Raw genomic sequence first — 14347 nt, forward strand, 5'->3', positions numbered from 1 at the left:
TGGGCACGATTTGGTCTGAGAAAGCTGCCAATTTGACACACGATCTATCATGCCTCCTAAACTATCCAGTGCATCGTGACTTGAGATTGTCAGATCTGCCCTACGGCGCGGCAGATCTGAAGATGCGATGTGCGAACTGCGGGGACGTGCATCGCATAGTGATCGTGAGTGGGGATTCACGATTTGGGCATATTTTACACGATCTGTCATTCCGTTGCATCGGAATCGGCCAGATCGGGTAAAATATTGCCATGTGTGTAGGCACCTTTACAGTGAGTAGGGGGTGAGACAGGTTCCCAGCACTCAGACCAATCTCCATGTATGCCTCCCCAGCCATTGACCTCACCGCACGTCAGTGTATAACAATGCAAACCTTCTGCACTGTTGTCACATTAGCTTGTTATGAGTAAACAGACAAAGGTAAAAGCATGCATTGCTGCTGGGACAGCTTATTTATAGATATAAGTCAGTGACTTTGGATGTGGGCTTGTCTTTCACAGAAACATGGTTGTGGAAACAGAGCAAAGTTTTTTTGCGGGAGGTAGCATCTTCAGCAGTAAATGTACTCTATCTGCACTGCAGGTACAATGCAGATCTGCCAATAAGAAGTGTGCTTTATAAACACCTACCAGGATATGCACTAAAACAAGTTCCTTAGGGTTGCGACATTTGTCATGCAGCAGCTCTTCCACACATGGCTCCATGGGGTCCGGGTTATATCCACAGCAGTATCTGTCTAGTCGATCCTGAACCTGTGTAATGATCACATGAAAATGTAAACTGGTACAAGAGGAGCCTGTTCTTTATCTTCTTTTCAGTAGAAAAAAACTTTAAACTTTAATTTTAAAACTCCACATTTTAGTCATCTTTTTAGTGAACAGCCACTTCCTGATAGCTACTGTACACCCCCCCAGTTGTTAGCAGCAAGTTGCTCCCTAATTATCCGCACATCAATCTGGATTCATAGAGCTTCAGTATGGACTCAACGTACCATAATTGTTGCAAATTATCAGTTAGTGTTGTTCTACTAAGCTTGGCTAATTTCATCCCATAGGTTGTCAATTGTATTTAAATTTTGTAACTGGGAAGACCACTGCATTAAGCTAAATGTATTTGTGATATTCATGGAACCATTCAGATATTTTCATACCATGTAGGGTATGCAGTATTCTACTGAAAAAGGCCATTTATTCAATACTGCCAAGAAAGGATTTATCTGATAAGCAACAATGTTCATATAGCAGAGACATTCAAGCACCAACAGACTGCATCAGTGACATACAGTAGGTAAATGCATGGACACGTGCTTTGTTATATCCTGCTGCTCCCATACAGATTCATCACACCAAAATAGGCTTTTCCAATCTACTAGTATTTTTGTTCCATAGCTAATGTAACTGCCACTTTATGTTTATACTCACAGAGTGGGACTCAGTAGTGTTATTGGTCAACAAAACCGACAATGTACAACAAGTACATTCTGATGTGCCTGTTTCAGCAACATTGTGGTACTTGGCTGTTACGTCAGTGGTTTACTGACTGGATGTTACTTGGGCAGTGACCCATTCGCAAAACAAAGTGTGTGGGGAGAAATTGGGAAATCAGCCTGTACCCCCAAAAAGTGCAAACTAACATTGGATAACAGTACAGAAGTCTATTAGTGACCAAAAGCAAGTAATTGAGGCTCTTACAATGTGTCAAATGGCAAATTGTTGCATTTTTTATTAACAGTAAAAAAAAATAGAAAACAAGTGTTTTCAGCAAATTAAATGCTTTGGATTGATTTGGGGTGCATAAAAATGTGTGCAATTTGATTTTTTGGTCAATTTAAGCCCATTTAACACCCCTGTAAATCCCACCTGCAAGCCTAAAAACACCTGCCCCATCAATATAGCACCCCCATATACTGTTCCACATAATTTAACCCATTATTCTGCTTTTTGCAGAATATTGCCCCCAAAGTGACATGTACTATTTGCTAAATTAAGCTAATTAAAATCTTTTATGTGCCTAATTAATCATTTGAGGGAGGGAGGGTCCCCAGGAGTTCTGAACCAAGTCCCAACATTTTTATCTTAAAATAGGGATTTTCCCAAACTTTTCACCTGCTCAGGGGTTAGTCTAATCTGCATTTTTAAATGATATTGCCAATGTCTGCAGTATTTTCACAGGATGTGTTCTGTTTAGAAAGTTTTTTCAAATTTGTGGTGTGAATAAGGCCTGAGGGCAGAGACACACAGGCTCACATTTTATGCTAATGGATGCCCAGATTGAGCTGTGACTACAGTTGAAGTTTGTGAAAATATCAACCCCTGATCTCTACAGCACACTTATAGACTTTTTAGCGCTCTCCTCCTGGAGATCTCAGAAGGGAGGTCCAAAGGGCAAGTGCGGCAGCTGTGGTGTGATGATTCACAGTATTGGGAAGAAGGTATTGATGTGAATCGTGCCCTGCTTTGCTCAGTTCAATGGGAAAGTTGATGGAAACCAGTGGAGAAGTGGATGGGAATCAGAAGGGTGTTTGGAGCCTGGGAGAACTCATTGAAATTTCAGAGTCTCTTGGACTTGTACGCAAGAATGCTCTACACAGCATATGGGACATTTTAACCTTTCAAGCAATAGGCAATTTTCACAGACTACAAAGTGTTGAGGAACTTGTCTGTATACTGGAATCCAATTCATCAGAGAGATCAATAATCTCTATTTTCACAACTTTCAATCAGCATTGCCTGCAGCTTGAACTAAGAATATCATGGGGAAATGTAATAGAGTGAGACTCTGAAAAAGGTGCGAGTTTTCGGCAAAAAATATGGGAGTTTGCACTCGCTGGATGTACTAGAGTTCTGTTTGATGAAAATACAGGGGACCCCCTATATCTTTTTTCACAACAAGGACCACACAACCTGGTGCTGATTGTGCTTTTGGGGGGGACCCCCTGTCATTTGTTTAAAATTTTGTAACACTTTCCCACACTTTTAAACACAGAAGCCTACACGGTTCTCACTGTGCAGGCTTCCACTATACTCGCACCTTGTAATGAAACTCACATTACAAGATGCGAGTTTTCACACAGAAAAACTCACATGGACTCACATTTCTTACACTCTCACACACTACATTTTACAAGCTATTAGATAGCGTGACTTTAAGATCAAACTTGCATCATACTCGCTGAGAATTGATGCGAGTCCATAGTCGCACTAAAACTCTGACTCTATTCCATTTCCCCCCAAGTGTCCATTTGTATCTCCCCCTCCAGAACACTGTTTTACCTTGGATCAATTTGTGTTGTAGATTTAGTTTCCTACAACTAAATCAGTGTTTGGCAACCTGAAGCGCTCCAGCTGTTACTGAACTATGAATTCTATTCAGGCAAGCTGTGACTGGTTGAAGGACTTGGATCCAGAACATGACAAACATTTTTTAAACCTACTGTAACTGTTTTTACTGCCAGAATCTGAAATACGTGTCCATTAGATGCTCACACATTCTAACAATTATTCTGTTAACGCCCTACAGAAATACAGTTTAGGAATGATTGGCCTTCTCTGACGATAATCCAACAGTTGCGATTCATAGTAGAAGCAATATATGCAAATCGAAGCATAAATCTCTCTAAATATTTGTGTGTGTTTTCTGATATTCACCTGTTTCGTACATCTGTGAAGCAAATTTCACTATTTGGTATAGACAATGACATTGTAATAGAATTGAGGAATTGTGAAAGTGAGCAGCATGATGCCAGAGAGAGAGAGAGAAGGATAGGAATGTAGCTGAGGAGTAAGGAGGCACGGAAATCGCCAGACTCACCACCCATTAAATCAGAGCAGCTGGGGAATGAGAGGCAGTGCAACCAAAGAGAGAAAGCTTGCCTATGAGCCCTGCTATTGATGGAAGAGAGAGTACCTAAGAGGGAAGAATTATTGCAGAGAGGGGTGAAGCCAGATGTAGAATAGCCATATTAAAAGATCTGAAATTTATAATGAGAGTGTATACCAGAGGTTCCCAAATGCAGTCCTCAAGGCTTCCCAACAGTTCAGGTTTTAGAGATATCCATGATTGAGCACAGGTGGTTAAATCAAATTGACTGAGGTACTAGTTAAGTCACCTGTGCTCAGCCATGGATATCTCTAAAACCTGAACTGTTGGGGAGCCAAGTCATCTAGGCCATTGATCATTATTTCCCCATCAGGTCTCCAGAACTGGTCAATGTCTACTGCAAGTGTAAATAGCTCATTAAATACTGCACCACACCAGATGTGGTGTTGAGCACTGATACAGCAGCCCACCAGAGCTACAGGTCTGAGCCTGGACTGCTATACACTGCTTTATTGGGACTATGGGCCTGATTCAGAGTTGTACGCTTTTAGCATCACTGCTGCATCCAAAATGCTAAAATATGCTACTCCCGCAGGAGGCACTTTGTGTAAATAGACGGCTGCTGCCTCCTTCAATGATCTGCTGCTGAGTTTGAGGACACTGCCATCAGATGACTGTAAATATCAGCCATCTGAATAACCCACAGGTTACTCAGGAGGGGCGGTCTTTCACGCAGCCGTGGACAGTGAAGCTGTGTCGGAAGACGCAGACAGTGAGTTCTACATTTCATGGTTCTCCAAGATGAACATGCCATGTTTGGGAACAAAATAAACAAGAGGCAAATTTATCAATAACTTATTTACTAAAATAATGTGAAAATAGATATTTTCACATTATTTAAGTTTTATTTAGAGTTAACACAGGGTTTTTGGAGGAGATTTCGTAAAAGAACTCTTCCATTCCCTAACATTTGCATAGCTTTACCTTTAATGGGAAATGCGAGAAAAGTCCAGATTAACATAATTCAACTGTGAAAAAATTTCGGAGGTAGCCTCACTAAACTAACAACAATTTCAGATGGCATTAGAAGAGACATTTCCTCCGTTCTTCACCTGGGAGAGGGATCTTTGCAGATCTCTCCCCTGTTCTCCTGCTCCGCCGTGCCCTTTCGAGATGACAGGTACATGTGGGACCGGAGATTAGAAAGATAAATGAAAAAATATATCAATTCTACTTACCTTGGACGGAGAGATGTCTTCTGTCTTCAGCCAGTCCGAGATGTTGAATCTGGCCAGCTCTCTCTGACTGCGCTGGACTGCCTTACTGTAATCCTGGTAGCAGAGGGGTTAATGGGCAGCTGTAAAAACCAGCATATGCTCCGACTGAACTCACCGGTAAAGGAATGATTTGGCGAATGCCAAATTCTAAATTGAGCGGAAAGCTGCTTAATCGTCAAGACAGAATTTTATTGCTAGCTCTGTCCCAGAACCTTCTTTTTAACTAGGGTTCACGCAGGCACACAAAGCCCCGGAGGAAGAAGCCGGGCAGTGGCGGAGGAATCCGAATGATCCCTCTTCACAACCCTGGACTGGGTGCGTGAATAAACGCCATGGGAAGATGGCTAATGTTCCCGCTTTCAAGCTGCGAATATATTGTATTTTCGGAGCTTGATGAATTTAGGTCCCCACTAGTGATGTCAGTGGGAGTGATTTTGGCTCTGATAGAGCCAAAATCACTCCAGGACTTGTGGCAGCGAGACCCTACCGCAGGGTCTCCATTGCCAGCCCGATGGTCGCGATGGTCCAGACCATCGCGACCATCATCATGGACGCTCGCTATAGCTGTGGGTGGTAACCCACAGCTATGCGAGCGTCCATGAGGACGCTCCAAAAAAAGGTAGGAGGGCCCTGATTCAGAGCGAGCGCTCTGGTCAGAGTGTTCAGCTCTGAATCGGGCCCTGAAACCACAATTGGACAATTTGAAGATTTGTTGCCCAATCTTGGGATTTCTACGTCCATATATTACAGATCTTTTTCAGTGATTCGCAGATCATTTTCAGCAAACAGATCTTGAAAGACTCATCCTTTTGTTAATAACGGTCCGCAAATCTGCTGATCATCTCCATACACTAGCGATCTACAGCCCCAATGGATCTGTGAAATTCAAAACGTTGAACAACCTGATTTACCAATTCCAATCACTTTTTGGTTGAACTCTGTGATCTGTGAACCCCATACTTTGCAGATTTTTTTACACAATCATCTGCAAATTGCAGAATTGCCACAATCGATTGCTGATGTATGGGGGCCTTTACTCATTATATATCGCAATATCCTGAAATATGCCCAGGGCCCAAGTTTTCAGAAGAGCTAACAGAGAACTGACATTTCTATTCTTTTATGGGTAAGGAGAGAAAGCATTCCAGCTTCAGCATAAAAGGCATAAATTACCTGTGACATTACAAAGGAACTTCGACTTGCATCAATACATAGAATACCAGAAATGACCACAAGTATTTATATCTAACTGACAAAATACAACTACAGACTGAAATACAGGCACATGCAGCCCTGCATCCAGTATTCCTTATGCAGAATATTGAACGCAGTTTATACCATGCAAAAACACACGATATTAGCCGTTTGTGACGTCACTGCACCAATTTATGAGACGTCACTGCACCTACGAGACGTCACTGCACCTACGAGACGTCACTGCACCAACTTATGAGACGTCACTGCACCTACGAGACGTCACTGCACCAACTTATGAGACGTCACTGCACCTTCGAGACGTCACCGCACCTACTTATGAGACGTCACTGCATCTACGAGACGTCACTGCACCAACTTATGATGTGTCACTGCACCTACTTATGAGACGTCACTGCATCTACGAGACGTCACTGCACCAACTTATGATGTGTCACTGCACCAACTTATGAGATGTCACTGCACCTACTTATGAGATGTCACTGCACCTACTTATATGTCACTGCACCTACTTATGCAATGTCATAACCCAACTTTGAGGAGGTTGAGAGCGGGACCAGGTGCTCATGCATGAAAAAGGGGCGTGATCTGGGGCATGGCCTTGTAGTCTGGGGTTGTGTGGCACAACCCTGTTTTTTGTCACGCTGGGGACATGCCCAGGCCCCAGCACTTCCCTAGCTGCTGGGCTGCCCCCAGTCCCTCTCCGTACTGTATTGATGCCATGTGCATTCCCTGCTGCAGGTGAAATGGAGACTTCCCAACCTTGCACCCTCCCCCTTTCATTGTATACTTGGGACTGTGGGTGGGATGGTGGGACAGCGAGCAAAAAGTGTGACTCTCCTGACAAAATGGGGACAGTTGGGAGGTACGGCAAATGGCAATGTCACTCCACCTACTTTTTGCTCCTGATTACGAGCTTAGATGAGAACTTTGCTGGTGCAATCAGAGTGAGGTCTTGCCAGGAAGATGCACTTTCTGCGTGCCCCATGCAACTCATAAAACGACTAAGGCGGCCCATACACGGTAAGATTTTTTAGATGATGTGCAGGATTTTGATCGATCGCAACGATCAATCGTGCACATCGTGTGTGGTTTGGCATGCTGTACAATGGCGATGCGCGTCCCCGCCGTCGTACATCAGCATCGTAGATCTTGTGGAAAATCCATAAGATCTGCGATCCGTCATGCTGTTAAATAGGTAACCGAAGCATCTTGTAAGATGCATCATTTACCATTCACAGCAGCATGTGATGCGTCAGGCTGAATTTGAAAACGTACCGAGGTGTTGTACGTTTTCAAATCGCCCCGTGTATGGCCCGCATAATTCTGAATGAGAAAAAGAGGAGTTTATTCTGTGGTGTTACCATGTATGCTAGTGCCCCAGAAATGACCCATGAGCACTGGAAATCCAAAGAATATTTCAATTCCATTTTTAACGGCAAAGACGGATGTTTGTTGAATGTAAACTGTATTTTCATTCATTCTTTTTTAAAACCTAAAAACTTGACTGATTTTGTATTTTATATTTTATTATTATTTTAATATTATTTTTAAATATTATATATTTTGGACATTACATTCTGTCGAAAAACTCAAACACATCTTCTACAGATTACATAAAATAATTGCACTTAATTGAACCCAGAAAATGAGCGTTTATTGCATTACCTTTCCAGGAAGCCTGACCTGCGCCAATCTTCAGTGTAAAACAGTGAAGGCTAAGAATTAATCTTTGACAGCGTTGGCTGTAATGTACACACCAGGAAATAAATGTGACTTCGTAGGACAAGTCTAGACAAAAAGATACTTAAATCTCTGCTCAGTTTTGTGTTTAAAGAGCGGTTGAGAAGTAAATACCGTCTGCTAGTTTAGGAAGACTGCCATGTTTTAGGCTAGTGAGCACACACAGACTGTGTGTTCAGCAAGAAAATCTCCCAGAGCAGATTGCATGGCTGAATTTCACAAGTTAATGGTAAAGGCTGAGGCATGGGGGATGTAATGAATACAAAAAGTGATTTACAGTATACTCATACGAGGAGAAAATGCTAATACCATAATAGTTTGACTTTTGTATAAATGTTTATAAAAAAAAGTGCACAGCACAATACATAATAATCTGCACAAAATTAGTAAGTAGCTAAAATAAATGTTTATATTTGCTGGTAATTTGTGGTAAAGTGAGAGAGAGCATGATATTCTGTAGGTGAAAATTATTATCAGCTTTGCTGGGCATCTTTATGTACAGCTTGTAAAGGCCGAACTACACATCGAGCTGTCTTATTTCAAAGCACCAGATCTGAAATTGCCATCCCCATCTTTACACGTAGAAAGAAAACAAATGCGCTTTCTCAAGATGTGATTATTAAAACCGCACATCAGACCGCTATAAAAAATTAATGCAGAGTCGGACATATCTCAAGATGCGCCCAGGTCTGCAATGGTCGTATGTGCTCCAATTATATTGTTCTTTCATGTGTAATGCCTGTCAGATTTTCGAACATTACCTCTACTGTTTCCCAATGTTATAATATCAGTTAAAGACTAAGGACAGGATGTACTAAGGGCAGAAATGCAGTAAAACCCCCCAAAATGCAGTTTTCGGGGGTTTGACCGCATTTCTGATATGTACTAAGGGAGCTTCGGGACGGCGTGTAACGCCATCTTTAGTTGGCGTTACCCAATAGAAGCCAATGGGCTTCTTTCCGCATCCTGCACTGAGAGGGATCCAATCGGATCCCTTCCAGTGTGCCCGGCAGCGCGCACGCCATTGTGCGCATCCGCAGAAGAACGCCAGATGGCCTTTTGGGTCATAAACCTGAAAATCCCTCTATAGCAAAGAACAGCTATCCTTTGTAAGTTTCTAGGTGCATACCAGCTATAATATCGCTGGTATGTACCCGATAAGTGGCGAAATGTACAGCATCATGGCTGCGTTGCTTAGTACTGTACATCCCACCTTAAAAGATAAAGTAATCAAAAATGTGATGAGTGTTTTAACCACCCCATAAAACGGTCTGGGGGTATATCTTTAGGAAAATAAATTGTTCTTATAGTATATGCTTGCAGTGTTACTAAAGGTCTGATGGATCCATGTGCGCAAATGCAGACTTACAGTTAACTTGCTCTTGCGCTTCCTTATGATTGGAGAGGTGGAGCCAGTGGAGGAAAGAGATGGTCTGACCAGGGGCGTCACTATACCTTGTCACACCCGGTGCGGCAGCCTGATACGCAAAGAGGACGTGAACACGTGTCCGTGAAGCCACACTGCCAGGTTTGTGCCATTTTGGGGGAAGTGACCCTGAATCACACCCCCGTTCACGTCATGCTGGTGGCTTGTCCATCACTCCGAGAGCTGCTGGGCAGCCCCCAGCCTCTCCCTGCACAGTGGATGTTGCGCACATGCAGACCTGCAGAAACATGCATATATGCCTGTTATAAGCACTGACAGATCCAGAGATGGGTGATCAATGTGATCCCCCATAACACATCTTATCTGTCCACTACCAATGGACGTTGCATAGCAGCAGAGCGGCACATCATGCAGGGAGACAGAGGAGACTGCTGCTGCTCAGCGGGAGCAGCTTCTCTGGACCCTCTGCAGCCCAGCACACAGCAGTGTGTGCTGTACTGTAGAGAAGGCAGCAGCAGTCTCCTCTCACCCCCCGCATGAGCTGCCGCTGCGGCCAGTGGCAGTAGACAGGTAAGTCATGTCTCCCCCCCATCCGATATCCGCTTCTAGTTAGAAGGGGTATCTTTTGCACATGATATAAAACGCAGTAAGGGTTAGTCACCCTTAGGGGGAGGGTTAGGGTTAGGCACCACTGGGGGGGCAGTTAGGGTTAGGCACTAAGAGGGGAGAGTTAAGTTTAGACACTTTAGGCACGATGGAGGGAGACTTAGGTTTAGGCACTAACGGGGAGGGTTAGGGTAAGGGGTGGGGAGGGTTAAGGTTAGGCTACAAGAAGGGAGGGTTAGGGGAAGTAGGGGTAGGGTAAGTATACCAGGATGCCGCTGTCGGTATTTTGACAGGAGGCATCCCGACAGCCGGCGTTACATACCCATTCCATCTCAAACCTAAACCAGTCGCAAATGCTGATGATATGAAGCAAGACACATCTCTCTCTTTCTCTGCAACCCCAATCACTCATCACAAAAAAAAAAAACATATGCCTCTCGCTACCTCTAAAGTTCCACCAACAGCTCCCCACATACCATTCACAACCCACTTAGACCTCCCCACATATTATTTAGACTTCTCCTCATACTGTATGCCACTAAACCTAAGCAAAGCATATACTGTACATTGGATGTGGTTGAGTTTCAAACCACAGCACATTCAGGGCCTCATTTACCAACGAGTTTTATCATATACAAAGAGTGATAAAACTTGTTGAGTATGATGATAGTGCTCCAGCCAATCAGCTCCTAACTGTCATCTGTTTGAAAAATGACAGTTGTGAGCTGATTGGCTTGAGAACCATTTATCATTTGTTGTGTATGATAAAACTCACTCCACACCAGGAACTAAAGCTGCCTTATCCAGCATGGAGTGCTAGAAAGGAAAGGGAAAACCATCTGGTTAACACAAACTTACATGTTGCTTGAATCAAGTGATGTAAATAAAGTTAAATGAAGCAAGTGGCTTTCTCAACCTCACACAATTCTTCCATCACCCCACAGACACCATCTCTCATCACAGCATCATCATCTACTGCCAGATCCTTGGGCCCTTTTCCAAGTTATGTTGCTTTATCTAATTCTCAGACACAAGATTATATAGCCTAAATGACAGGAACCAAGATCTATCACATACTAAGCACACAAGGTAACATATGTATAGTATGGGATGTAGTTAATAGACCGGCGGACGTGATGCCGCCAGTCTAAATCCCGACACGTCCTGCCTGACGAGGGACTTAAGATAGTCATCGAAATGCCGACGCCATATTAATCCCGACGCTGGAAATCCCGTTCGTCCTCTGACGGGTAAGTATAACACTTAGCCCGGGGATTGGGGGGTTAGGTTTAGGGACCCCGTGGGGATTTAGGGTTAGGCACCCCCCCGGGGAAGGTTAGGGTTAAGCTAGGGGAGGGGGGGTTAGGCACTAGGGGGGAGGTTAGTGTTAGGCAACCCCCCGGGAGGTTTAGGGTGCGGGGAGGGGGGGTTAGGTTTAGGCACCCCTGGGGGGAGGTTAGGGTTAGGCACTAAGGGGGAAGGTTGGAGTTAGGCACCACTAAGTTAGGGTTAGGGGGGGAGAGGGGAGGGTTAGGTTACTTACCTTTACCTGTTGGGAATTCGACCAGACGGGCTGCCACTATCGGTATTTGATCCGCCGGCATTACATACCCATTCCGTATAGTACAGATGTGTCCTCATATACCAGGCCTCAATACACCTTATGGCACGAGACAGTCGGCGCGTGATGTAGTGTAGCAATTTTTTTTTCAATTTTGTGTCTACATAATATGCTACTCGTCACAGTACATGAGTATCCACAATTGGATTAAAATGTGCATTAAGGGCCTAATTTAGAGTTGTACGTACACATTTTCTGTCTTAAATGTTTGCACTTCCATGTAGTACATGCGCACCAAAATATGTCCCTATCTAGTTTTGTGCATAGCTTACACGAGGAGAGGATGGGGCTAAATGGCACCTCCGTAAGGACAAACAAATTTCCTGTATAATCTCCCAATCCTGCCCACTTCACTGGGAAGTGTACGGGATGCAGGAGATCCACCTACTCTTCCAGGGGTGCGGGGGGGCTATCCAAAAAATCGGGAGCCTCCCGCAACTTTCGGGAGAGTAGGCAAGTATGGATAAGCAGGGTGCAGTAAAATCATAAGTGTAGTACTCCCTCTGGAGATGCAGCATCAGTTAGACTAGGACACATCCCCTAAGCAGCATATATTTTGCAGGTACAGGGGGTGTGGTGTAAAGATACGCAATGATGATGTAGTTAATAGACAGGCGGACGTGATGCCGCCAGTCTAAATCCCGACACGTCCTGCCTGCTCTAGTAATTAATAGATAAGCATTGCTTCTAGATTAGGTTGCTGCCTTCCATTCGGATTGCTTATTATTCATTTCCCTTTGGACTATTCCACAAAAGAAGATTACTATTGGATTTGTAAAGGGGTAAATCAATGTAAGTGGAGGTATTTGTATGTAATAACAAGCAAAAACCGTGATCTTTTGTATTTAGTTGGATGTATCTTGTGGTACAGGTAACTAAACATACAAATGTATATACGCTTTTTTCCAAAAGAATCTTTACCTGTACATTCAGAGCGCAAAAAGTATAAACTCTAAATTGAGCCTTCCTTAGGGAAGAAACTGCATTATATGAGTTCACTTATATTGTAAAGGCAGAGAAATTCAGACACATAACTAATGCTGGGCATACACTGCCAGATAAAATGTCTGTCAGACCGACAGACATTTTATCTGGCCGGCTGCCAGCCGCAGATGTCGCCGGCATACACTGTGAGAGAAATCTCACAGTGTATAGCCCGACATCCGCGCTCCGCCCCCGGGGGAGGAGACATTTCCCTGTTCCTTCCGTAGGAAATGTCTGTCTGTCGGCCGCGCTGGGCATACACTGCCCGATGCGGCCGACAGTTTCCCGGGTAAATATTGCATCGGACGGGCATGCTGGACAATCCAGCATGCCCAACCGAGCAATATTTAACCCTCGGTCGCCCGCATACACGCTGCAATTATCGCGGCGATCCGCCGATATCGGGCGGATCGTCCCGATAATTGCAGAGTGTATGGCCAGCATTAGTAATGATGTTTAATAATTAGTTTGGATAAATTATTGTGCTTATTTTTGTATGGATGTTGATCTACAAAGGATAACACAGTCATCTGCCAGTGCTCTTGGAGTAATGACTTCAAGAGAAACATTTGCCACAACTGTATCTGCTATGAAGGCGTGTACTGTAGAATCATCCAGAGGGGAAGATTAAACTAAATGGCTGCCATGTGCTTCTTGTTTGTATTGCAATACATAGCAAACTTAGGTCTTACACAGCATTTTCATAGTAGGAATGATATGTCTGTAAGTCAAAAACGTACTGAAAAGAATATTTTAGGCGTTATAGTGATGCAAAATACACAAAATATATACTTATTTTGAAAAGCCATGGGGCCGAGTCAGAATGCACAATAAGTGGAGCTTTTTGCTCATACCAAGACTACATACACCTTTTGCACCAATAAATACATTTACTGGGGCTATGCAGGGATCTCTCTTTTACATGCTGAGTTAAAGGTACTAGTACACCTAGCCCTCGTCCAGTAAGAATGGTGTCAATCCAAATCGGGGCCATCTAGAGAGGAGGCAGCTGCAGGAATTAATTACTGAGGCCTGGTGTTGTAAAAGGGGCATGTGAAGCTGTGGAGGGGGAGAAATGCACCACCCCTCCCCCCAGCATGCTTTGCGTCAGCGCACATGGTATTTGACATTCATTTATATTAAGGGGACTTGGCCATGCCTCCCAAATTTGCCCCCTTGTATCACTGGATTGGGCTCACAGAAAGCCTCTTTGATCCAAATACAATCCTTCTATCAGACCATACAAACTTCTGCAACGCTACAGACCAGATGCCGCCATCTTGATGTGCAAATCTGTTGCTTCCCATGAAAATGTGCACATTTGCACAAAATTTGGCAGACGACGTCAATACATACAGAATCCCCGTAGTCGGGTTATTGACCGCATCCAAATTGCACTACGTCTGTTAAAAAGTATTACCTCATTATTCCTTTACACAAAGCTGAAGCTCCTCCCATATATTTAGGGCTGTATCATCGCTGTGCCCTTGTCTATCAAACCAAACCAATGCTTTTATTGTCAAGCAAATCTACAGCGCTGCCAATCAAACTGTACTTGGCCAGTGAGTAGCTCCTTTCTAACATGAAAGCAGGGTGACAAATATAGTGGAGTATAAATACTTCAACTACTGTAATACATCAATACATAGATTCACAGATTGTGCCAAATGCAGCAGTTGTGCTACATAGATGCTT

At 43.7% G+C, this 14347-nt stretch overlaps 1 protein-coding gene across 1 annotated transcript in view; it reads right to left on the reverse strand.

Annotated features, from left to right (window-relative positions):
• The window catches only part of GASK1A (golgi associated kinase 1A), a 47930-nt gene that overhangs the window by 14266 nt on the left and 19317 nt on the right, over positions 1 to 14347 (reverse strand). Inside the window, exon 3 of the mRNA XM_088463722.1 lies at positions 630 to 752. Within this exon, the coding sequence (XP_088319848.1) occupies positions 630 to 752 (123 nt within the window). The remainder of the gene's footprint in view (positions 1 to 629; positions 753 to 14347) is intronic.

This window comes from Taudactylus pleione, unplaced genomic scaffold (genome assembly GCF_031769625.1).
Source record: "Taudactylus pleione unplaced genomic scaffold, aTauple2 ptg000053l, whole genome shotgun sequence".
NCBI classification, from domain to species: Eukaryota; Metazoa; Chordata; class Amphibia; order Anura; family Myobatrachidae; genus Taudactylus; species Taudactylus pleione.